Below are 25,545 nucleotides of genomic sequence, written 5' to 3' on the forward strand. Positions count from 1 at the left end.
TGTGCTGTGATGGAAGGGTTCTGGTGGTGGGTTTGTTGCCGACACTCTTGTTGACATCTATTAAAACATAGCAAGACTGGGTTCCTACTCCTAAATAGGAGTAAGAAAAGACAACATATAGATTTTTTACTGTCGGGAGCATCTCTCCTTCCCCATCACATTGACCTTAACAGTGAGGGAGAAGGAGAAAACCGTTTCAACAGGCAGGACGAACAGAGGTGGGAAAAAGAGAAAGTCAGCTTGTGAGAGTAGAGGAAAGAGAGACACAAAAACAGATAAATTAGAAAGTAAGAGAGAAAGAGAGTGTGTTGCAAAAAGAGAAGTGAAAGGAGAAGTGCAGGACAGGTTTCTGCTTGAGTGGCCAGGGCTAGGGAGAGTTGTCGAGCGCTTTCTGAAGGGAAGGAGCTTGTTTACTGCTGATATGACATGGCTATCCTGCAGAGAGGGAAATGCGAGACCTCAGCCCTGTTATTATTAACAAGGACAAAGAGAACAGAGAGTACACACAAACATGCACTTGACACACAACGGGTGTGCGCTCACACAAGATGCACATCAACACTGCCAATGTGACAAGTATGGATTTTCCCAGGCAAAGATTATTCATTGAGGACATCTGCAAGACATCCACGGCCCCTTCAAGCATGCCCCCCACCTCTGCAAACAAGGCTATAATGAAAGGAACCAGAGCAGAGCAGTGTTAACTGGAAGAAACGGGGACTAATGGAGGATACTAAAGAGTTGTGGCTGACTGATGGAGGAATGAAATGGGTGGGATAGAGAAAGTGGCGGAGCATTAGCAACACCATGACTTCCCAGGCTCCTTATAGAGCTTCCCTTGTGCGACCCAGCTTTGGTCATCAGGCCACACTCCCATGCCTGTCGATCAATACGCCCTCATACACGGACAGCATGCACGACTGTGGATGTTCTCAAGCTGAAAAATAATTACATAGTTACAGCTACTTTTTACTTGAAAGTGTGCAGCAGAAAAATAGGAGGCCATTACTGACAGAATTGTTTGTTTGTCTGCTGTTCACTGCTAAGGTCAACATGTCAATGGTATGGCTGCTGTACCCAATTTGAAAGGCAGTCTGTTGGAAAGAAGTGGATAGGATCAACCGCACAACAACTGTCTTTACAGAGTGAAGCACCATAGTGTACCATGGTGTAGGTAAAGCTTTGAGTGCATCTGATGGAGGGCATGTCACTAAACGACAGAGGGGAACGAAGGACAAAACTGGTAAATGGTGTTTTGAACTAATGCCCTCATTACCGGGGTCACGATTTTCTGTGCATACCTTTGCTAAATGCCTCTCAGCTGGCAGACAAGTAAATGGCATCATTAACTTAGACCGCCATGCGTGTTGTCTGAATCCATGTTGAATACGACTGTCTAAGTGTCTGCCAGTGATGTAATTCAGACACTTCAGATCTGACAAGGAAATGGTGCCTAATCTCTTCCTGGGATTGTGTTCAAAGGAAAATGACCTTTGATAGTCACTCACTCACTGGTCAGCCACAGACATGAACAAGAAATACAAGCTTAGGAGTATTGCCAAAGTAATACAAGGCCAAAAAAAGTCTATATAGACAATAGGAAGAAAAGACAGTTTAATTTAATCATTTATATATTAATTTTAATTCTCTTGCAAAAGAGAAGCTCCTCTTTTCTTTCCACCGACTTCACTACTAACATACGTTTGCTTGTGTGTGTACTCACAGGTAAGAATGTGTGTAGTAGAGTTGCTGTACAAGAAGGTCATGGAGAAAACAGCCACAGCATCACAATTGTACCATTCGGATGCTTTGAGTGGTACAGTGTTTTTCCAACCCAGCAGTTGATGATGGCAGCAATCATGTAAACATTATTGGCCGCAGCAACAAGCTCCATTAGGCCAGACTTGTGACTGGTACCCCTCAGTGCCAATAAAGGTTGGTTTTTTTTTGTTTGTTTACTGAACATAATTTTAAAGCAGTTGTGTCGCTTTGAAATGATCTCAGGAAAATAAACTACCTTTGGAAAAAAAGAAAGTTTAAAGTGTAGAAAATAATTTGTGCATACTACGTGTTTGTCCATAGCTCCAGCAGTTTGCAAAGCAAGTGCCACTCATATTTCAATTGCGCATCAGGGCTTGAGGTGCAGAAGACCATAGTGACTAAAATGACTCCAAGCTTCTCAGATTGGTCATTGCTTTGCACATTTGTGGTTGCAAAAAAAAAAAAAGCCTTGGATGTAATCACATTGGTAACAGTAAACAGCTAAAGTGGAGGCTGTTACAACAATTTGTGCAAATGATAGAATAATTATAATAAACTTCCCATTTGAAATGATTTGTTATTGATTGCTAATATCATTAACTATGTTCCAGGGGCAGGCTCTACTGGCAGCAGTAATTTAGACATCAATTTGAACAGAATTCTATGATGGAAAAAAAAAAATCAAAACAAGAAATTTACCATAAGAGAAGTTGAAACCCCATCTGAACGTCTTGACTGAAGGTACCTCTTGAGTGCCACTGTGTCAGATCGACAAGCAGAACTTGGCTACAAGCTAATTCTGGTCGTGTAATGGGTTTTCTCTCATCTTTTTGATACTCAATAGTTGCTCGGTAGTTTTGCAGAATTATATAGCTTTTATAATGTCAAGCAAGTAGAGTGGAGTACTTTCAGTGTGGGCCAAAGTACATAATCAAAGAGAAACAAATGTTCCTGAACACTGCATTAGAGGAAGTAAGGCCATCAACAGCTCTGAAGGACTCTCTATCAAAAAAATAATAATAATGGAAGATGGCCTCTTTGCACTTACTGCTGAAAGGTTGTGGGTTTGCATGACCCTAAATTACTGTGAGGATAAATGAGCATGTCATATGTAATTGTGTTTGTGTGTGTGTGTGTACTGACAACTAGTGTGACAACAGGACAGGTTTATATAAAAGATCAATTGACGGATGCAAATAATTTAAATGTATTTGTATCTTTATATATATGTATATATATTTTGTATACATTAACTAGCGATTACCTTCAACTGCAGTAACTCCTTCAGGTCTTGAAGCTTCTGTTCTGCTCCTTCTCCTCCCTTCCCTCTCCCTGGTCCAACACTGTTAGCTGGGGATAAAGACCTGGACCGCTGCACATGAGCACCCTGAGACACATAAGCCGACAAACACCGGATTGAAAATTTAGAACACTTCACTTATACAGATGGGCAAAACAATATGCAACAAATAACATCTGTAGCAACACTGAGTGAATGCCAACAATGGAATTATCTATATTCTATTTATTCCCCTCTCACCTTGAGTAAAACATGATCAGAGACGCACACAAACATACAGGCAGAAAAATATACCAAGCTGGAGCAGCAGTGCACAGAAACGGAAGGTAGGAGGTGTGCGTCCGTGTTTTGTGTGTGTGTGCGTGCGTGCGTGTGAGAGAGAGTGTTTGGAAGTAGGAGTTGCAAGCTGAGAGCAGCAAAGGTTTCTCCCTGCGACTGGCTAATGAGTATGTTCATTTCCATTTACATTGTTTCTTTGACAATAATGATGTCCCATTAGGGGAGACTAAAGGGGCTATAGATTCAAGAATGTGCTGGGCTTCATTACAAGAGGTGGGCAGGGAGGCCGCTCTAATTGCTCTACGAGGGGCCTCCAGGTTACACTTGATAGGACAACTGGAAGAGCTGCCGATTAGGAGGGGGTGCAGTTCACTAGCCAGTCTCTTCTGTAAAAATAAATAAAGAAACGAAGCACTGGGGCCGCACTGTAGAAAAGCAGTGGGAACAATATGCTGTTGGAATATGAATATGAGAGGATGGGAGGAACCCTGCAGTGCCAGCCAGGGCTGACCAGATGGCAGGCTAAAATATGCAATGCGACTAAATGAACAACAGTCCTTAGGCAGAAGTCGATAAGAAATATGCAGAGAAAGGGGATGGGCAACAAAGTGAGGAGGTTAATGATAAAACTTTAAAAATTTAAAACCACACCCACACACCTGCATCATTACATTTTAGTTTTGTTTTAAGTTTAAGTCCAGCTTAAAAAATCAGGCTCATTACTTAGCTCGTTTCAAATCATTGTGTTCTATGAGAAAGAAAGAAGGACTGAAATGTAAACTCCCTTTTGAATGTTTTCGTACAGTATGTTAAAACCAAACAAATAATTAATTTTTTTTTGTGTAATAATTGTGTGGTATAATGATTTATTTACTAACAAATTTAAAAACTTGACTTGAAAACAAAAATGTACCTGTTATATACATGAATGTTACAGTTTTTGGCTATATTACTAGGTAAAATTTGGGAATTTCCTCCTGAATTCTTCAACCAATAATAAACTTAGTAATTGGGATTTCTTACATCTCAATTTTTTGTTCCGTAAATTTGTTGATAACAATGATTACATTCTATCATTAAAACTAGGCTAAAATCATAGATTATTCACTATATTTTATATTTAAATAAACAAGAAGATTTATATACATATTAAATTACCATACAGCAATTGACCCTTCAAATTTAACTAATTGAACTATTTAAATGTCTATTACAGAGAAATGGCTGGTGACAATATAATCAAAGTAAGGAAATGTGTTTAGGAATGTGCCCTCCGGCTGTAGTTGACTCCAGTGACCTGGTCCGCTAGGCTCTGCCTACTTACCTGTATGCATGCCAACCATGTGTTCGAACCAAGGCTTAATGACTGTACGTGACTAATTAGCAGATTGATCTGCATATTCTGAATGAGTGGCAAGCCAACTGGCTTAGTGTGTTTGTAGAAGAGGGAATAGCATCAGGCCAAATAAGGAATCCAAATCAACTACACACTTAACTTAAAAGTAATATTCTTTTTATTATAAAGCCCGACTAACAAAGTCCCAATTGGGAAACAGTTGTTTTCTAAAATAATATTTAATATCAAGACTCTTAATCTCAGCTTGATGACAGTGACAGCTATACATAAAGCTGCAGTATGTAAGGCTTTTTGGCATCATTTGGTGAAAAATTTATTATCAACTTTGAGCAAATTGTAATCCAAAGTGTTCTGAGTGGACAGTGAATCTCTTCTCCTTCTCCTGATCCAGTAAATGAAATTTATGAATCCTGACGCTGGACCTCAGCCAATCAGAGATCTTTCTACAAACACGTGTGCTTCATAAGCTGTTTTGGGCGTTACTATTGGCTGCTCAACTGAAGTGAGGCACATTCAGGTACCATCGGTAGTAAAAGTGTAATGACGGATGTACCAGCAGAAGTCTCCATCGCAGCATTAGATACAACAGCTATACAGCAAGTCAAGTGGAAAAAGGCAGACCGAGGTGGAGAAGAAACAGAATAAATTCCCACACATACTGAGGAAGAATAGACCGCTTTGTGGAGGGGCCGCTGCACATACTGGTGTCAGAGGGAGAGTGAAAACAGACAGGATACATCGCATGTAAACCTAAGAGAAGCTTATTTAGGGTGGAAAGAACAGACGCAATTCAGTCTGGACGCAGAGTGGTGGTTGTCAGTTCGTTCTGAGCGGCAGCTGGGATCACGGCCGCATGTGTGAGCTCTCTGGCGGGGACGAGTTGTCAACAGAAGCCGCTGGTCAGGACAGTAACTACAAGTATTCATGTCAGAGTCTCTAAAACACCAGGAAACTCTCCAATAACACAAGATAAAGTCCATACATTTGTCACTAGTCTCTATGGAGAAAAAAGTCATTAAGAGCGTGCACAAAAGACACCGGTAAGGGAGGCTAACTTTCGGTTTCAAAACTGAGCAGAGAGAGGATTCTACAAACTGCAGCTTTAAGTGGCCATTGGTAACTGAGTCAGTTTCCAACCACCTTTCTGTGTTGAGTTTGCATGTTCTAACCAGGTTCGCTGTATACAAACTAGGGATCTGTTCAGGGTGCAAGGCCCTAAGACCCTGACTCATTTACATAAAGATGTATACAGTGAAAGCCAAAGGAGATTAACCATTGCATGTTTTTGCCAAACGAATAAAAAGAAACTGACTGAGCTCCAATGCAGGTGGAAACCATATTCCAGACCACAAAACGGAAAAAGAAAAGTTGAGTGAGAGGCTAACATGCCAAAAAAAAAGAAATTTATTACAATAATTGTCATTGACTCGACTCATGCCATGCTCTTCAACTAAACCAAGATTTACAAATTAATAAATACTTTAAAAGATGAACACAGTACAAAAGGAAACAAAAAAAGAGAGAACAAAGAAATTTGGGGTCATGAGACAACAAAGTTAATGCTCAACAAGACAAGCCTTAAAGAAAAGTTGAGAACAAGAGGCAAATGAAAGCCCACACTGTCTCTCTCAGCTAAGCGGTTGGTTGAAGACCATGGTCTGACCTTTGAGCAGCATGCTCTAAGAGTAGGGAAAAAGACATCTGCACAAAGTTCAGTAACAAGCTTGAATAAAAATCTAATTTTCTAAAAGCTTATACTAAAGCAGAGACTAAAGATCTTATCGACTGCCTCCTCCATCTTGCAGAGAGGGGTCACGGCCATCAATGGGCTTCTTTATGATTGCAGCAGCATGCCATGTGTGCATCCGGAGTTTTCAAAGCTGAGCGCACAGATACATATACATGGATATAGATATATACATCAATAGATTATTTTGTGAGGGTGTACAAAAAGCAAAGGTTTTCAAAAGCCTGTCGTATCAGCTAAACAATGGACAGAGTAGTTAGTTGGTGAATTCTAGCTGAGCATCAATGAATGAGTCTTACTAAAATGAATGCATAGGATCCAACTCTAGTGACTACCAGTACCTATCAAACCTCTATATCTTTTGTATTATGGATAGCAGAGTGATGCATCCTGCGCAGGTCGCCAGTCCAATGGAAGCATAACAGAGACATACACATACACAGAAACTCTGCCTAAAATGCTAAGTTTTTTTTTTTTGCAGGACAAAACAGACCTTAAAAAGAAAAGAAAAAAAACACACTCTTCAGGAAAAGACGCAACCTTCAAGCCAAGCCCGAAACATGACCTGGGTATAAAAATATCATCCTTACCAATTAATTACCTCAAACATGATTTTTGTTTCCACAGCCAGGTTTTTTTTTTTTTTTTTTTTCTTTAAGAGAAAAAAAAGAAGGGGTTTGGGAAGCAGAATGTGGGATATCTGTAAAATCAGATTTTTTTTTAGTTTTGCACTTCACTTGAAAAGCCTAAATCACATTTCACCTTGAGTAGTTACTGTTTAAATGTAGAAGAAAAAAAAAAAACATAGCCACTTTGTGACTTCTATCAAACACTTTCATATTTAGAATTAGGATAAATAAATATTTATCATTATTTATCATGCTTAATAATTGAATTGGAGTACAATGTTTTAAGTTAAACCTAAAACAAATTACAAGAGGAGTGAGAATCAAGTTGTTGATTAAAACGCTACAAAAATGTAATTTTAATATAAATGAGAAATAAATAACCACTGTAGCACATCATTCTTAGCAAGCAAACCATGTCACCGCTTTTTATTAACTAATCAGAAGGATTATTTCAGGTATATTAGGTAAAAACCATTAAATCAAAGCATTAGTAGCATTAGCATTAGTGATAAATGCTTATTTAATTGATAGACATTAGGTAATTTGTATTGCATTTGTGGATTGCATTTGCTATGATACCACACACATACACATACGAGTGCAAGATAAATATTTTCTTAACAGATAAAATGAAAATTTTCTGCTGAAAACGAGATGCACAAATGTATCCCTCAGTCACATGTTTTAATCCAGTGTGTGAATATCAAAACACCCCTTGTGAAAACTGCATTAGTATCAGACTCTTAGGTAATATAATTGCTCCATTTCTTAATAGAGGATTGAAGATGCATAACAACAACTTGATAATGTTTGCCTGTGAGTTGTGTCCTAGGGCAAATATCATAGAATCTCTGAAAAAGAAAGGCACATGAGGAAATGTCAATAGTATTTAATTATACTACATTTATAAATACCCAGATGAGGACTTCGATTTAAGTTATAATGAGAACTGGAATATAAATCAAACAAAGTGTCCTTAGGCCAGCTTCAGAATATGTGAGGCCATCTAGAATCACGTCCTGCCAAACTTATGAGTGGAATACTGAGAAGATCAAAAGCTTCTTTCTTGTTCATAATGTACTGCTGAGGCAGTAAATTAGCCAGTGCCTGAGCCCAAGGCATGCGTGAAACCAGCAGCACACGCCGGCCTGGTCACAGTAGGAGGGGTATTTATATGTGTGTGTTGGAAGAGTTCAAGACAAAGGTTGGCAGATACTGGGCCAAGTAAATCACATGATTCTCAACAGATCTCTTTCTTCATACCCTTTTCCTGTAGCTTTGATCTAATCTGAGCAAATTGGTAATGAGCAAGTGTGGGCATGTTAGCTGCTCATCCATGTGTTGCTTTTAACATGATTATCGGTAGTGTGGGGACTCACCTGCTGTTTTCTGACCGACCCAAGGCTTCTTTGATATAAAGGCTTGTCCTCTGGCCTGGGATCTGAACTCTGAGCAGAGGCCTGGTCAGAGTTGGAGGATGATCTCTGATCTGTTCCATTAGCCTGCTCCATCACCTGTAGAATGAGACAAAGCTGATTCATGGAGAAGAAAATAAACATGCTGAGGAAATTTTAAATAAAATAATTAAAAAGATTTTAAATGCTTATAGCAACTGGCTGCCTGGGAGCCCACATGCTGTCCTCTGTTTACTTTTGAGCGGCCCCCAAAGTAAACAAAAAAAAAATGACTCCCAGAAACATACAAAATAACAGGAGGACAACAAAAATAAACAAGACAACTGCAAAAGGACAACACAAAAATATTGAAAAATAACAGATTTACAACATTAAAAGCAACAGAAATACAAAAGATGACTTCAAAAATACAAAAAAAGACAACAAAAATACACAAGAGGACTGCAAAAATACTCAAAAATAACAGATTTGCAACATTAACAACAAAAAACACAAATGACTCCTAAAACACAAAAAATAACTACTGTATATCACTCCACAAACACTCATAACGACAGAAAAAAAACACAAAATGAGAGAAAAATGACAACAAAAAAACAACAAAATCCCTCAAAAAACAACAACAAAAATGTATACAAAATGAGAAGAAAAACACACTACCGGTAATCCCTTCATCCTGTATCAATGTTAAGATTGGTCATTATTCTAAATGTTAATACAGTATAAATATTAATATTTTGGCCCTCAGATCAGACAATCACATTTCTGTAGCCGGGTTAGGGTTAGGCTGTAGTGCTCAACTGGTGACAAAAAAAAAATCCATTCTTAAGATGATACATTTACAAAAACTATTGGTGAGATTCATGGTTTGTTGACAACATACCAAGTGCCCAATAAAGCAGGACATTTCAAGTTAATCTTACTTCTAGTCTTCATAAAAAAATGAATTTAGTTTTGATCTTATTTCAGTAATCAAAATTATTTTAAGTTTCAGATGACTAAGTTCGTAATCGTTTCTAGTCGACTATATCTGCAGAAAATGTATTCGGCCAAAATTACTTCTGCCTATAAACATATTTAAATAAAATCAGTTTGGATTATTTCTATTATCAAAAAGTTTTTCTGATCCAGTTCTATTTTCCTTTTCAACATCTAATTTTGTTTGCATTTAGTCACAAAATGAACACTGCAGCAGAATACAATTAGAAGAAAAACACTGATATAGCAGTTGGTGAATTTCAGATCGTGGAGTACACTTGGTAAAACAATAAAGATGTAGTTTTAGAAGTGTATTAACTATTCACAACCTTGACTTCAATAAAGAAAAGTGTAAAACTACAAAAACCGTAAATGCAGCATCAACAACTAAAGCAGCCGATAAAGAACAAGCCACGCTTCTAAAAGATCAAGTAACTGTACTTTCACCCCAATCTATACTTCATTCTCCCACTTTTTTTTTTTTATTTTTATTTTTTACCACCGGTGTTATGTTAATATGCTTCATCACAGTTGGGTGTGTGTGTATTTGTCAACATATTAATAAAGACAGCATGATCTCTACTTTGGAGACTATTATATTTAATTGCCACATGGTGTGTGCAACACATTCACTTTGTACGGACTCATTTGATGACCTTTATTGTGGCATTACATTTATACGCCCACACACCTCTCGACTCCACCTCCTGCGCATAATGTTTGTCTTTACTTTAGTCTGAAATGAGGTGGTGTGATATAAATAACAGCACAACATCATCTTCCAATCAACACATCACCAAGTCAAAGCCCTTTGACAGAGAAACCTTTTATTATTATTATTATTATTATTATTATTATTGTTATTGTTATTATTTTTCAACAAGTCCTGATTGTATTATCAGAAACCCTGGCATCTGGGCGTGACCTTGTTAACTGCCAGGGTAATCAACTTTAACCAAAGGGGAGGAGAGGGGATGATAAATTATTAGAGAGGAAGATTTTGTTCATGTTTTATTAAATTGGCCTGTCAAAGGGGTTGGTCAAATTATCTAGGGCCTCGTTTATTGGAGGCTGGCCATATTGGCGCATCTGTTACAATTATTTATAATTTCCAGACAGGCGAGAAGATGCGATGTGTTTTTCAGTATTAGCCACATGAAGCAATTTAGATTTCAACTAATGTAAGAGGGCCTGATGTTTTTCTGTTTATTTTCATCAAAAAGAAAACAGGAAAAAGAAAAGTTTTTCTGTAAAAACTACAACAAGCAAACAAGAGCAACCAGTCAACGGGCAAAGTGAATGACAGTAGACGCAAAGTAGGTAGCGTGCAGGTGTGGTAAAGAGAGAGGCAGAGACTGGTTGGGAGGAGGTTCAGGCAGGAGAGGAGGGTGGGGGGGGAAAATGAAAAAGCTGGCCTTGGTAATTACTGAACACTATTAGGTTATTGGGGGAACTTGTCTGGCACTGCAGGCCCTTGCTGGTGAGGATGCGCCAGGCAGGACCATATGGAGCGAGGCTTGTGATTGTGCTCCCTGATGCTCGTGACCCGTCTGCTGCCGAGCCCTTGAGCAGAATTCGAAATGAGACTTGCCAGGCCTAATGTTCTACACATGCACCATTTATGCCACAAAACAAATCTGATCACTGTTAATTATGGAGCAGCTATAATCAGGAGGGGCCACACTCAAACACACATGCAAAAACATACACACACACGCGACTGCATGCATACATAAATGCTTGCTCAAACAATACCAAGCACATTTATCTGGGAAGAAGTGATTAAAGAGGTCTGAGAAGTGAGGGATGTGCGGGGGACTGCTCCCCACTAGGAATGGTGCATTTAGCAGCGGAGAGGGGGATTCTTTACGATATGTGTGTGTGTGTGTATACACTAAAGGAGCCCATGTTTATTGGTAGCAAAGCCAAAAGAGAATTAAAAAAGGACAGTCCACCGTAAGTAGCCTTTGTGTGTACACACACAGCCATTTAAAGACCCATATAGACAGACTTAGTAAACCAAAAACTCTTCAGTAGCACATGGCTGTGCTTCAATGATGAAGCAAGTGATGCTACAGAGAGATTCTCATCAAATGATAGCCACTGAGTGTGTATGAGTTATGTCTTTGTTAGTTTGTCTCTGGTCCTGGTCCTGCATCAAGTGCAGAATCACAGACCAAGTAATAAATACAATATTGTGTAATGATAACAGTCTGAAACGAAAAAAAAGGAACTGATAATTGTAAAATATACAAAAAGTACAAACCTGCTGAAACATTCTTTCCACAAACCTGATGAGAATTACTTTTATTACAATTTCTACCTAACCACTTTTCAAAAAAAAAGAGGATAGTGTCGTTGTCCATTCTTCCAGGAATTACTTAGGTAAAGATGTTAAATAGAATATACTGAACGAAAAAGACCAAACCATCCCTTTTGAATCCATCTGTACTATTAAACATCATGAGAACAACTGAACAGAAAATAAAGGGAAAAGTCTGCCTTATCAAAAACTTACAATAGTGAATTTTTCTGGATTAAATTTTTCAAAGTGTATTTCATCAAATTCTTTATAACGGTAAAAAGCTATATCGTACAGTTTTTAAATACACTATTGCACGCTGTACATTCTGTGCTGATAACACACACCGAGTTTTATCTTTGTGTTCACCTTTCAGAAACAAAATGTAATAATAACTCTGAGAGTACTGTATAATCTTAGCAAAGAAAGTTGGATCTAACATGTGGAGGTTTAGTAGTTTGGGAAAACAGAGTGGGTTGTTAATATTTATTTACTGGAAGTGTAACAACTCATTAGGCATCTTTTCAACAGACATCAATATTAGGACCATTCAAGGTCATCAAAATATATAAATCAATAATAAAGATAGAGAAATAGAGAGTTTGTTTCATTATTGAAGCTGATATCCGGAGTTTCTGAGAAATCTATGTTTATGTATGATTCTTTTGAAATGCGAAAAAATACCGAACTAGTCTTTCACTATGGTCTGGTCATTCATATACGTCAATGTATACAAGTCCCGCCTTCGCCCTATAGACCCCTATTCAAATGGAAACGAGCGCCGTGATCGCCCAGCCAATAGGCTTCGACTTCCTGTTTTTGAAACTGTCAATCAAAGTGAATGCAGAACTGTGCACGGAAACAAGGCCGCGCATCACAACAGCAAACAGGTAAATATGACTTTGGCTCTTACCTGACACATAAACCTATACCAATGTGACCTGATGCAACCTTATTATGTTCTGCAATGCGGAGGTAGATTGGCAGAGGCAGTGGGAGGAAGTGGAGCTGTTGAGGGCGGGGCATCGAGACGTTTCTGAGAAACTCTGGATAGCAGCTTTAATATGCTAAAAATTAATTTATTCAGACAAATAAGTGTCAGAATGAATGAAACCTTAAAATATTGTTCAAAAAGAAGACAAAAAGAATCTTGTTGGGACTTGTTTCACTATTCAAATGTTTGTGTTTACAAGAGTTGACAAAGACGCACTACGTTGCAATAAGTTTTCAGTAACCCATTTAAAGGACACAGGTGCGTTTTTATTAGCTTTAGATAAAACTTTACTGGAGCAAATGTGCATCGCTTAATTTCCATCCCTCAAATGTTGAGAGCAGAAGCAGTGTTTTGAGAAGCTGCCCACACTATTAACATCCTACCACTAATTCAGTGTAGAGATGTTTCCAGAAAGCCTGAGGTCTCCTACACATTCTAATGTTAGTCTTTAATCACCGCTCAGCTGTGATGGAGGCCAGTTGTTAGCTGCTGTAAATACTGTGCAATGCTGCTGTTTAGTGGTAGTCATTAAGATTTTCATTTTCAGGCTACCAAAATTTGGCCAGCAATGGATTATTTTTCCTGCCATCTGAATTGAGATGGTGACCACCCAACTTGGCAACCCAAAGCTTCCCAGTCAGGTAATTTGTCCGGGGTGCATCTCACTGAGCATTGGGGGTCATGCAGGTGCCTGACGTTAAGCCATCCCCTGCAGCTAAGAAAGAAGGGCATCAGGCTGACATTATAAATGTATTTATGTCCTGGATACAAATATTATCTGACATATAGAAAACACACATAAATACAAGATACTTACATATACAAATAACAATAATAAATCATTGAAGTCATTTCAGAAAAAAAGCCTAATGTTTTCCTATTTTTTTTTTTGTATTTCAAAAACTTAAAAAAAAAAACAAAAAAAAAAAAACACCAATCATCATGAAGGGCAACGTAGAACAGTGAGTCTGGATCATACTAAAATCTCCTCCTCTGTTACTGCTTCCAACAAAACACTTAAAATTAAATCAACCCATACCAACCTCACCCATTGAATTTAACAAATGATTGAGGGGAAGTTGTTACAGGAATTGCAATTAGGTGTTTGTTTGCATTTTCAAAAGGCGTTTGTATCCAAAGTATACTGTGGCCATACCAGCCTGTCATTTCCAGATCCCGTTAGATCTTGGAAGCTAAGCAGGTCTAGGCCTGGTTAGTAGGTGGATGGGAGACCACTGAGAATTCCAGGTGCCACAGTGGGGTGGCAGTCACCCTAGTGGTATCTGTCATTGTGTCCTTAGTGTGTGAGTGAGTGTTGGTGATGGTCGGAGGGGCCGATGGCGCACTATGGCAGCCTCGCTTTCGTCAGTCTGCCCCAGGGCAGCTGTGGCTACAATAGTAGCTTACCAGTGAAAAGAATAATTCCTTAATTCTGTAAAGCGACTTTGAGTGTCCAAAAAAGCACACTTTTTCTGTAATATATAACCTGTTCACTTTTGTGAGAAATGTAATGCAGAAGAGAACATTATTTTACATACTGCTACATACATGAAATTTCTCTTCTGTATTTAACCCATCCCTTAGGAGCAGTGCGCAACATTTGTTTAAACAGCAGAGCAACTGAATATTGAAAAAGTATTCAGCAGTTAAAATGTGTCATGATTTCTGACTTTAAGTCATCTTTGGTCACAAAGAAAAGTAAAGATTTAAAGAAACTTCCTACTTACCACAGTAAGTACTTAGCGTACAGTAGTTCTGCACATAAACACCTGAAACTTCCTTTTGTCTAAATCTAGTGGTAATTACAGCAGTTACACTGCAGTGCTGGATTTAATCACTGACTAAATGATCCATTTAAATTTACGGCTGGTTAAATTAACAGGGTTAAGTGTGAGGGGATGATTGTAACTCACTTAACTTCTGATCTATCTTTTCACAAACACAGTCAAGGGGGTTTCAGTTTTGAAAAAATCCAAGTCATATTTCACCAAAAGATAGATACATCTTTATAAAAAGGATGAGAACTGAGCCACTTGTTGCTCATAATCCTATCATCTCTTGTAGAAATGCACGATATTTGGCCGATATCCGATATGCTGATATTTTACAGCTCATTTGGCCAATAACCGATTTGGATATTTTCTCCCTCAAACCTAATTGCAGAGATGATTTAGTTTCTGTAGTGGAATTAACATACATAATTACTCTGCATACTCGCATACTCACTATTATGTTGGCTCATTGGCAAGTGAGACATAAGACACAAAGCAGAAATGGACTGTAACCTTTGTTTAACTCTTTAAATTGTGTATTTGAGAGGTAAAAACTACATTTTTACAAGCTAGCATTTTGTGTCATAGCTATATACAGGGCCGGAGTGGGACTCATTTTCAGACCTGGTGTTTCATGCCTTCAACCAGCATTAAAAAAAGAAAAAAAGAGCTGCCAGGGACAGCTGTAGCAGCATACGTGATCAACCCAGTGCCATGACTGAACACCGGCCAAAAAAAGGTGAACACTGGCCCTTGCGGCCCAAACATCAGGTTGGCCCATGGGAGATGTCCTGGTCCATCATACATAGCTGCTACAGGCCTAGCTATATATGATGGAAAGAATAAAACCGTATCAAAATTGGTAAATTCAGTGAAAAATTCTACTTTGAGAATGTCTTTTCTCCATTGATTTGCAAGCACTCCTCGCAGTGCTTAGTCACGCCTCTCCACGTACAATAGGGCATCTACATACTGTATATGATGTCTATAGGACATCATATATGTAGCATGTTTTCTTATCGGTTAGTTATATCGGTGAAATGGCCGATGTCAGATACTTAATTTTAAAGCCAATATCGGTCGATAACATGCCAACAATATTGTGTATCACAAACCTAATTACTCCCCAGTCGCACAGCATCATTGGCAAATACTACTAATCTAGGGGTGTCCCGATCCGATATCAGCCAGAAAACAAATATCGGATTTCATCGAACTGCATCTAAGACCCCCAATATATGTTATATTATATTTATTCAATTGTAGAATACTGTAGATATTATGTTGAAGGTTAAAATGTATGTAACCAATTAGTTAATAATAAACGGGTCAGTTTTTCTCATACCTACTGTTATTCTCTGTTTGAGTAACATCACTTGATCAAGCCTTCTCTAACATTCCACACTACAAAATAAGTCATAAAAGTATTTATGATTCATGCTGACATTGTAAGGGATAGATATCGATATCGACCAATATGCAAGGCTGCAATATCGGTATCGTATCTGAAGTGAAAAAGTTGTATCGGGACATCACTATACTAATCACTCATATTTAGAGGGTGACTACCTCTATCGTTTTATAAATGAAGTGTACTCATGCTCCAATGGATACCTCTGTTAAAATCACCTGCAATTTTTTATATTTCAAATTCTCTCAAACCAGGTTTCCTTAACATGACAAGATAAATTACCAGTTGGTCCTTTGCAATGTGATGAAATAAAAGATGTTAGTGGAGTAAACAAATATGCAACAATTATGCAGTTGGCGGATGAAAATGGAGAAAGATGTTTAACACCCTGTTGAATCCTACACCATAAAATGGCCAGGAGTAAAAAAAACAGTGACTGCTCTGTGCCAAGTGTGTGGTCTAAGATCTATCGCCATATCATGAGAAGCCAATAAAAGGTACTACTGCCTTGAAGTGACAGTTCAAAGGTATAGTCAAAGCCAAACCACCGCTGACTGACAGATGTAAAACTGTAACTCTAACATCATCTTCAAGAGCGTTACTGGCCTCCAATTAAATCACCTCTTTCCATCCCATATCTGTCTTTACCGTCTGAATGGAGTGTTTTAAAAGGACTTCCAGTTCCTTGGGTGGGAGGAGAGAAAGTAGATTGATAAAGTAAGTCAGAGAGCGCAAGAGTGCCTCGGACTGAGACCGAGAGAAGATCAGATAGCTGACATAAAAGACATTGGTGCTAAGAGGGATGGATAGATCAAGGGTGAAGTAGAGCAATATCAAACGAATGATTCTCAGTTAAAGACCACCACCACAGGCCATACTGCTGCTTGTCAGTTATTACACAGCCTGCTCATCCACCTACACACAGCTGTACCTGACAACAATTAGAAGCTAGGTGAAGAGAAGTAATTGACAAATGGATTGCAATAAACTAGGTTTCTGGTGTAAGATTAGCTATTTAGAAAGTGTTAGGTATTTTACGTAAAGCATCTTGTAGCAAAGTTACATAAGAAAGAAATATACAAACACATGTAAGCCTGGAGTTTAGTACATACTGCGGCCCTGAGGGGCCACCAGAGTAAAGTCTACATAGGGTACTACTATACCTTAAAGTTGGTTTGTCTATGTGCTGAGGGATGCAGAGGTGGTGGCTGAGCCTGTTGTTGCTGCTGCTGTTGAACAAGTAGTTCCTGCTGTTGCTGTAGTTGGGCCTGGAGCTCTGAGATATATTGGTCTTTTTGAGCCACCTGGTCACTGAGCTCTTGGTGACTCTGTCGAAGTTTGGCCTCACTGGACACCAGAGCCTGGTAACACTGACTCAACTCTTTGTAAAGCTGCGTAATAAATAAAAAGAAAAGTCAATGCTGTTCCTATACTGTAGGTCAGAAAGGTTCTGAAGCTGCAGAAAGAATGTCCAGTTATAGATTAGAATGACTACTGATACATTTATGGATTAACGAAAATGTCTTCATGTATTTATTTAAGTAACAAGTTTTTAGGATTTTTTTTTAAATTTCGGTGAGATGTTGTAAAATGTCAACCAGTCTACCAGATCAAACATATGTAGGGGCTGAGCTTTGTGCCACTAGAAACAGAGTTTCAACACTTGGTATTGAATTTGAAAGTAACAACTTGAAATGTAATTTACTGATTTGAAACTGAATTAGTAATTTCAATTTGTAATTTTTTCCTGTTGAAAGAAATTAATCTTAGTACATTCCAAAAATTCAATATATTTCTGCTTCTCAAATTCAGATTTACTGCACGCAAATAAAATTCACTACACAGAGACATACTACAGGTCCGCGAGGTTGAGCAATCAATCACTGATTCATGGACGTCTTTACGTCTACAATAACTCCTTCACAGCCGGTTGAGGGTGTGACCAAAGATATCTATAATAAATATTTATTCATTTATTAAATATATCTAAATAGCCCTGAAAATTTTTCAGACTAGCAAATGAATCAGTGATTGATTGCTCAACCCCGCGGACCGGAAGTGTGTCTCCGTCTAGTGAAATTGAATTGCGTGCAGTGAATCTGAATTTGAGAAGCAGAAATATATTGAATATTTGGAATGTACTAAGATGGTTTTTTTTCAATAGGAAAAAAATACAAATTCAAGTTACTAATCCAGTTTCAAAACAGTAAATTAAATTTCAAGTTTTTACTTTAAAATTCAATACCAACTATTGAAATTAAATTTCTAGTGGCACAAATCTCAGGCTATAGAAATGTTTCATTACTGAGGATGAGGCTAAAAGGATTTTACAATAACAACATGACAATAGTAAAGAGAATGAATAGTAAAGAGAATTAATAAGTCTCCAGTTTCCTGTCCACAGCTGTGCATGTGTTTTAGTGCAGTCATCAGACAGAAGTGGTACACTGAGAACTAAGGCTGAACAATTAATTGCATTTGCCATATTATCGCAATATCATAAAACCTAATTTTTTTAATCGCAAAGGCTGCAATTTTTTTTTTTTTCTTGTCCTGTCTTGTACTGTCTTGTTAAGTTCAGAGAGTGTTTAAGAAGTGCAGTCCACATGTTTACATGTTTCATGAAACGTGAAGTTAGTTAGATATGTTGAAGAGGTAAAGCCACAGATTTGTTTGTTTTATTGTTGTAATCTGTGCTTTAAAATGTATATTGTATATTTATTCAAAGAGTAAATAAATCTGAAATTGTTTATTATGAAAAAGATTGATGTATTGCTTGTGTTCATTGAAAAATACATGACAAGAGGCCCTTGAAAAAATAATCGCCTATTAAATCGCAACCGCAATATTGAGGAAAAAAAATTGCTATTAGATTTTTTCCCAAAAATGTTCAGCCCTACTGAGAACACACTCAGAGTAAGTGGATTCATTGAGTAAAGTCCATTTCTTGAAGAATTGAAAGAATTGTAGGGTAAAGCCAGCTGGAAGATAAATGACTCCAGTGGTGAGCAACAAAGTGGCTATTGATGAGTGTGAAGTTCGCGCTGTGTGCAGGTGTGTGCGTGTGTGTGTGTGTGTGTGTGTGAGCACCTGCTGATATGAGGTGGTGTTGGCAGTGTGAGCCTCTTCTTGGTTCTTCAGGACTCTCTGCGTGTCCAGGTTGAGACCCTCCAGTTGTGTGATTAGGTGGCTCTGCTCCGCCACATGCTCAGTGCTCTGTTTGTACAGAGTCTGTACTTCGGCAAAATTATGACTAGACAATAATAAACATATAATGTAGTTATTCATTTATTCACACACTGAAAAACAAAAAAAATCATATAAACATCTACTTCAAATATAATGCAACTAAAACTGTAAGAATGCTTAAATTAGGCAGTTAACAGAAATATACCACCCTATTTCCTGATCAATGAACTTTATTACTTATTACCTTTTTCCTTTGTTTTTACATTGAATAAAATATGTTCAAAAACATTAAATGTCAGCTTTTCAGATTTTACATAACATTCCTCTGCATTGCATTTCCAACTACAGTATACCGTAAAATTGCAATATTATTATAAAGGTCAGTCATACTTGATCAACTATCCTTGTTTCGAAACAGCAGTAGCGCTTTTTTTTTTATAAATCCACACTCACCAGCAATAACAGCAAATAATATATAATGTCCTCTTTAAAATCACCACAGTACTTCCCAAACTTATAATGACATATTTAATCACAGAGCTAAAAGCATCGTCTATAGTCCTCGTCTGACTGACATGTCAAAGAGCCTTTGGCATTAACACAGAAAAGTAGTTAAAAAGGTTGAGATTACCGCTAAGGCTCCGACAGTTCTCACAGTTTTTCTCATATCGACTACAGCTTAACCAAAGCCTGCCCTGTTTCCCTTTTCTTCCTGTTTTAAAGCACACGCACCATAAAGGGCTTAGCAAGTGGCTTTAAGTGAGCCGGAGTGGAAGAGTTCTGTGTCGCCCTAATGCCTCGCAAAAGAAATGCACCATTTTCTGATGCTTTCAGTGAACGAAGCAGAAGAGATATATGTACACATACTTGATCTAATCATGAGTAGTACCTAACCAGGTGTAGATGACACCCAACAAGGGACACCCCTTAAAATAAAAGGGCTCACCTAAGTTGATCGAATTGCGTTTCCTTTGCTGCCACCTCCCTGGCTTTGGCAGAAAGTTGCGCTTCCAGACTTTGATTATCACTCTGCAAGGTGGACAGTTCTTGCCAGGACTTGTGCAGCTCCATCTCCAGATCCTACCATAAAGGAATTACATTGTAAAAGTATGCAACATCAAATACTATTAGTATGTATACAATTATTTAATTATTGTCTTTTTACCCCATGCCTCACTTTGGAAACCACTTTTTAAGACTGCATTGATTGGCACCAAGTAAAATTTATTTATTTATTTATTTATTCAATTTATTTCCGACATGGTTACATTCACTTTTTTTTTTTTTACATTTTTTTTTTTTTTTTTGTACATGCATAAAAAAGGAGACGAGAGAAGCAGTTTGCTTATCTGGGTCCCGTCCCCTGTTTTACCATCGCAAATTTACATGGGTTTACATGTCTCTCTGGTCAAACATTCTTGAGTTGTTCTGAACAGTCCTTTTTTGTGTATTCTCATCTGTAGTCAGTGTTGTCTTTTCTTTTTTTTTTTTATTCCTCCTCCTCTCTATCGTTGTTCGTGTTGGCCTTGTTCCCTGCCAGACGTTGTTAGCATTCCTCCAGTGCAAGAATAGGTCCTCTTTTGAAGGTGTTTGGAATTCTTTCAGGATTATTAAGTGGTGAAATACCAACAATGTCAATGTCAGACTGCTGTGATTTTAATGTGTAAGAGTAATTCAAGAAGACATGTAAAATAATGGACAGTCACAGATATCCACATACTTAAGCTTACTGTCATACGTTTTCTGTCAATCACTCTTCATGCATTTAACTTTTTGGAGATGGTAACAATCAGTCAAAATCTACCAAGTTTTGTTTCCCTCCAATACAGGGAAAGTTGATTTATCAATGTAATTATGTTTCCTCATTTTTAATGAAGCAAGTTTACTAATAATTTTGTGTCTTTTCACCAGCTGGCCCAAACAGGCATTCACAAAAGTCCTCTTGATACACGTTGGAACATGTGCATGATGTGAATACCTTTATTCTGGCCTGGGCAGCATCCCTGTGCTCTTTGTGGACATTGGCCTGCCTCTGTTTTTCTTCCAGGTCAGCTTGCAGGGCGGCACAGCGGGACAATAATCCCTCTTTTTCCTCCTTAAGAGCCTGTGCCACCTGGTGCTCCTCCTCCTCTTTTCTTATACACACCGTCTTTATTTCCTAGATAAGAGGGGTGTGTGTAGGAAGGTGGGCGTGGGGGGGACAAAAGGGTCAAGTAAACAACAGCGACGAAAGAAAGAGAAAAGAAAAAGCGACAAAATGAGAAAAGAAGGAAAAGGCAGTGAAAGATAAAAGACAGTAAGGATTGGAACCCATGGGGTTGTGTCTGAAATGAATATGTAAACAGTAGCTTGGCTGTACTGAGGGAGCCTGCTGCATAGATCACTGATTGGCCAAGGTCACCTGTGCAGCACGAGGGGGCCCACGCCGCCGTTTGTTAGTAGAGTAGTGCAGCATGAGCTGGACTCATGCAGGTACATGGGCCAGTGTTATGGCTTTAATGACAGGTTCCTAATGAGGATGGTTCAAGCTACAAAACCCATTAGGCTCAACCTAGGCCTGCTTTGATGCCGTCCCCCACAATTTCTCGCCACGAGACCCCAAAGACTCTAAACAAGGACTATTCCTTTATCAATTAATCATAGCCGGGTCCCATCTAGCCATAATTAGGCAGAGGTCACATGTCTCATGCACAAATTTCCCTTTCTCCCAATGAAAAAGGCATTAGGTATTTATCTACAAGTTATAATTCTGCATCCATTCGCTTCCTTTACTCTGCCTTACTCAGAGCCCAACCTTTTATTTTTTAATCTAAGTTCATGGCAAAAACATAATACTGAAAGCAAAGAAATGTAAGACTACTGAAGAGTAGGAGCAAAGACTGGAAAAGACACAAAGATAGCAAGGTTTTGTTAAATCAAGCGAAAACATTTCATTTTCTCCAAAATGATTTAAATGTCTAAACGTGGGCATATACTGTACAATTTTTGGCCCATTTTGAGACAATTTTTCACTCGTGCAACAATTTTGGGGATTGGGCCGAGTCTCGGCTTAATCGTGTGTCGTGCATCATGTAGTATACATGGGGTCACGAGAAACGATCAACAGCTCACAGCCTTTATTTTAGTTAAGCGTCACATGTGTCTATCCACTTCGATTTCTTCTTCTTCTTCTTCTTCTAATTTTTACATTGCATTTCCGGATACAAGACTCCTACGTGTCGTGTATGGACGTACAGTGTGAGCAGTCGGGTTGTGTCAGAGTGTCGGTTCGTATAGTGTGAGAACATGAATGATGAGCTCCGCACATTCAGACTCTGCAATTGAGTCGCACAATTTGTGGAGATGAGTACAATGATTGAAAAAAATTGCACAGTGTCTGCCCGCCTTTGGCAATGACCACAAGGAGGACACTTATTTTTTAAAGCGGAGGCCCAGGCTGCCGCGGAGATTTTGTTTCACCAACCTGAAGTTCCTGATTCTGATAGGCCACTTGTTCACGCAGAGTTGTCAGCTCTTTCCTCAATAATGCACTTTCCTCTTCCGCAACTGTCCTCCGCTGTACCGCATTGTTGATAATGTCCTCCTGCTGCCCATTCCTCAATTTCTTTAGCACACAGAAAGACAGAAAAGACCAATAAGCAGGAACAGAGAGCTACAGGTTTACAAATGATCAAATCAACAGAAAATAATGATCATACTCATGATCACCAGAGTTAAATAAGCAAAATAAGAAGAAATTTAAAAATCAGTTTATCTTTTGAATGGGGATACATAATTGGTACCTGACTATCATTCTAGGATTTAAAGCATGTTTGCATTAGCTTGACTGTCTTCCTAATACTAGGGGTTGGTATTATTATTATTATTATTATCATCTAGAATATTATATTACTATTTTTGTTAGCTAAAAAAAAACCCCAAGCTACTGTATATCCGTGTTCTGCTAATGTGTTTGGTAATTACTTTGTACGGTAGTTATGAGACAAAAATATGATACAAAATTTTTTATTTTTTTAATCATTCCCTGAATGAAATACTTTCAGCCATCAAACATTTAAAAAAAAATCCTGACAAGAAGAAAACATCGAAAATGTGATTATTCTTAAAATGAATTAAACCAGAAGAAGCCAGTTTCATTCATTGACCACTTCCTTTCGCCACTGCTTTTTACCTACTTTATGCTTCTTCTTTTTTAGGCATTGTTGCCTAAGGAGGCAAACGCTGGCTTCTTAACACTACATCAGCTGGGGTTTGGCATTGGATAGTAATCCACAGCCCTTTGTGGGTACATCCTCCTCTCAAATAACACTCTGGGATACAATTAATTGCCACATTGAGGGAAATCGCTCACATTTCTCTAGATAGTGGATTTAGTGTTCCATCTTTTTTCAAGCTTGCAGTGCAAGGAGCAAAGGGGCTTTAATAGAGATTTATACTGGAGTAAAAAAAAATAAAGGCCATGTTGCTAATGAGATAGCAAGAACAATTTGAACCTCAGTAGCATTAAATTGACAGAGGAGAAAAAAGGTGGGCTTGCCAAGTTAAGAGTTCTAGGACAGAAAAATTAGCATTTAAAAATTCCCAGTCGGGTTAAAAAATAAAAGCCAATTATGGTACAAAAGTAGAGAGAAAAAAAGGAGACGCAAACCCATCATCAAAGTGGAACATTAAGAAAATTGGTAGATCATTCCGAGTAGTAGAAGCCCATCAAAAAGACAAAAAAAACTATCAGGAACCCAGATGACAGGGCCCAACTTCCAAAACTATTACTAATCTTTGACGAACATTAATATTCCAAAGAAAAATAAGCATCCCAGGATATCAAAAACAATCTCTAAATAAACAACCCATTGTATTATTTAGTCCTGGATGGTCTAAGAACAACGTTAAAATCCATCTTGCTCACAAAGAATGCAAAATATATATGTTTGTATCATTCCAACTTTATGGCTGCATCCAACAATTTGAAATTGTGTAACATTTAAAGATGTTAAAAAAAAAAAAAATTGTTTCCACTACTGTGAGGAAGAATAATTTTTTTGAATTTTGAATTTGAATTACTTTATTATTTTTTAGGGAAATGCTTCTCACACACATAGGCCCGAATCACACACATGCACAAACAGGACCTGTGGACATGCATTAATGGAGAGATGTCAGAGTGGGGCTGCTTTTACAATGAAGGGAGCGCACCAGAGCAGTGTTGGGGTTTGGTGCCTTGCTCAAGGGCACCTCAACAGTGCTCGAGAAGTGCCCTGGCACCTCTCCAGCTACCAGAACAACTTCCGTATTTTAATCCCCATTGGGACTTGAACCGACCACCCCCCGGTTTCCAACCCATGTCTCTACGAACTGTTCATCCAGTTCCTGCAGCTTTGATCAGTAAGTGAATACTGTTTTTTTTAACTGTTCAACAATTCCTATTCATATTTATTGAACAATGCTCAGTGAGAGCAATGCAGCAATGACTCCTCATTATTTATCATCCCTGGTTAAGAAAGAACTAAAAAACAAGTTCGGTTGAACTAAGTCTGGGCCTGCGGAACGTCCCAGCGCTGAATACCACGTACCACGTTCCTGAGATTTTAGTCAAATGACTCGGCTCTTGACATCCGCTCATAAAATATCCATGTCAAATTACAGCCCGATTCAACGAGCATTAACAGAGGAGTAGTCATTTGAAAAATCAGGCCCCCTGGTGCCCCCGTGGCACATACAGAGTAATGGGCCCTATTCATATATAAGTGTTTGTCAATGATTTGGTACCACCAACTGTCGCAAAATTTGACTCACCATTAAATGAGAAAACGACTTTAATAGAAATTGCCGAGAAAAGGGGGATGGGCCTTGGGTCCCTAATCAAATTGGGTGAAGCATAATCGTAATCTACATTGAATTACCTATGAAACAATATATCACACGACTATGTTCCAAGAAATTTGGAAATTACCGAAAATGGGGCCCCAAATTGAAAATCGGGCTCCGAGCGTCAATGCGTACACATCCATAGACTATACCTACCAAATTTCAGCCCGATCCGTTCGCGAATAACAGGGAGTAGTGATTTTAACTAGTGTACACAACAAGAAGAAGAACAAAAACAACAAAGTGAGTGGCATTTTATTAGTATTTAATTAATTATTATCAATGAAGCCACCACGATTAACTCATTGAGTGCCATTCACATCTGTAGACGTTTTTTGGTTTAGTAACGTAGATTGCCATGTTTTTCGGCTGGGATTGCTAGGAGACAGTGGGATGAAGGCCTCTATCTTGTACCATGATGTAGTGACCAACTGGTGCCATATAGGTAGCACCAGTGCTCCTTTGGATGAGAGATCAGCCGTGATGGGCAGAGCTCAGAGGGAGAGGAAAAGAATTTTCGAGACAGAAAATGGCACTACGAGAGTT

General features: G+C 38.4%; 1 protein-coding gene and 1 pseudogene across 2 annotated transcripts in view; one reads left to right on the forward strand and one right to left on the reverse strand.

Annotated features, from left to right (window-relative positions):
- Positions 1–25,545, reverse strand: part of cntln (centlein, centrosomal protein) — a 105,759-nt gene that overhangs the window by 71,613 nt on the left and 8,601 nt on the right. For both annotated transcript variants that reach the window (XM_028457186.1, XM_028457195.1), the window contains exons 5-11: positions 22,598–22,738; positions 21,113–21,292; positions 20,081–20,214; positions 19,036–19,198; positions 17,109–17,336; positions 8,453–8,587; positions 3,026–3,148 (exon numbers count right to left, since the gene is read on the reverse strand). In XM_028457186.1, the coding sequence (XP_028312987.1) occupies positions 3,026–3,148; positions 8,453–8,587; positions 17,109–17,336; positions 19,036–19,198; positions 20,081–20,214; positions 21,113–21,292; positions 22,598–22,738 (1,104 nt within the window). The remainder of the gene's footprint in view (positions 1–3,025; positions 3,149–8,452; positions 8,588–17,108; positions 17,337–19,035; positions 19,199–20,080; positions 20,215–21,112; positions 21,293–22,597; positions 22,739–25,545) is intronic.
- On the forward strand, positions 13,905–14,022 carry LOC114472413 (uncharacterized; annotated as a pseudogene).

Source organism: Gouania willdenowi, chromosome 1 (genome assembly GCF_900634775.1).
Source record: "Gouania willdenowi chromosome 1, fGouWil2.1, whole genome shotgun sequence".
Taxonomy (NCBI): Eukaryota; Metazoa; Chordata; class Actinopteri; order Blenniiformes; family Gobiesocidae; genus Gouania; species Gouania willdenowi.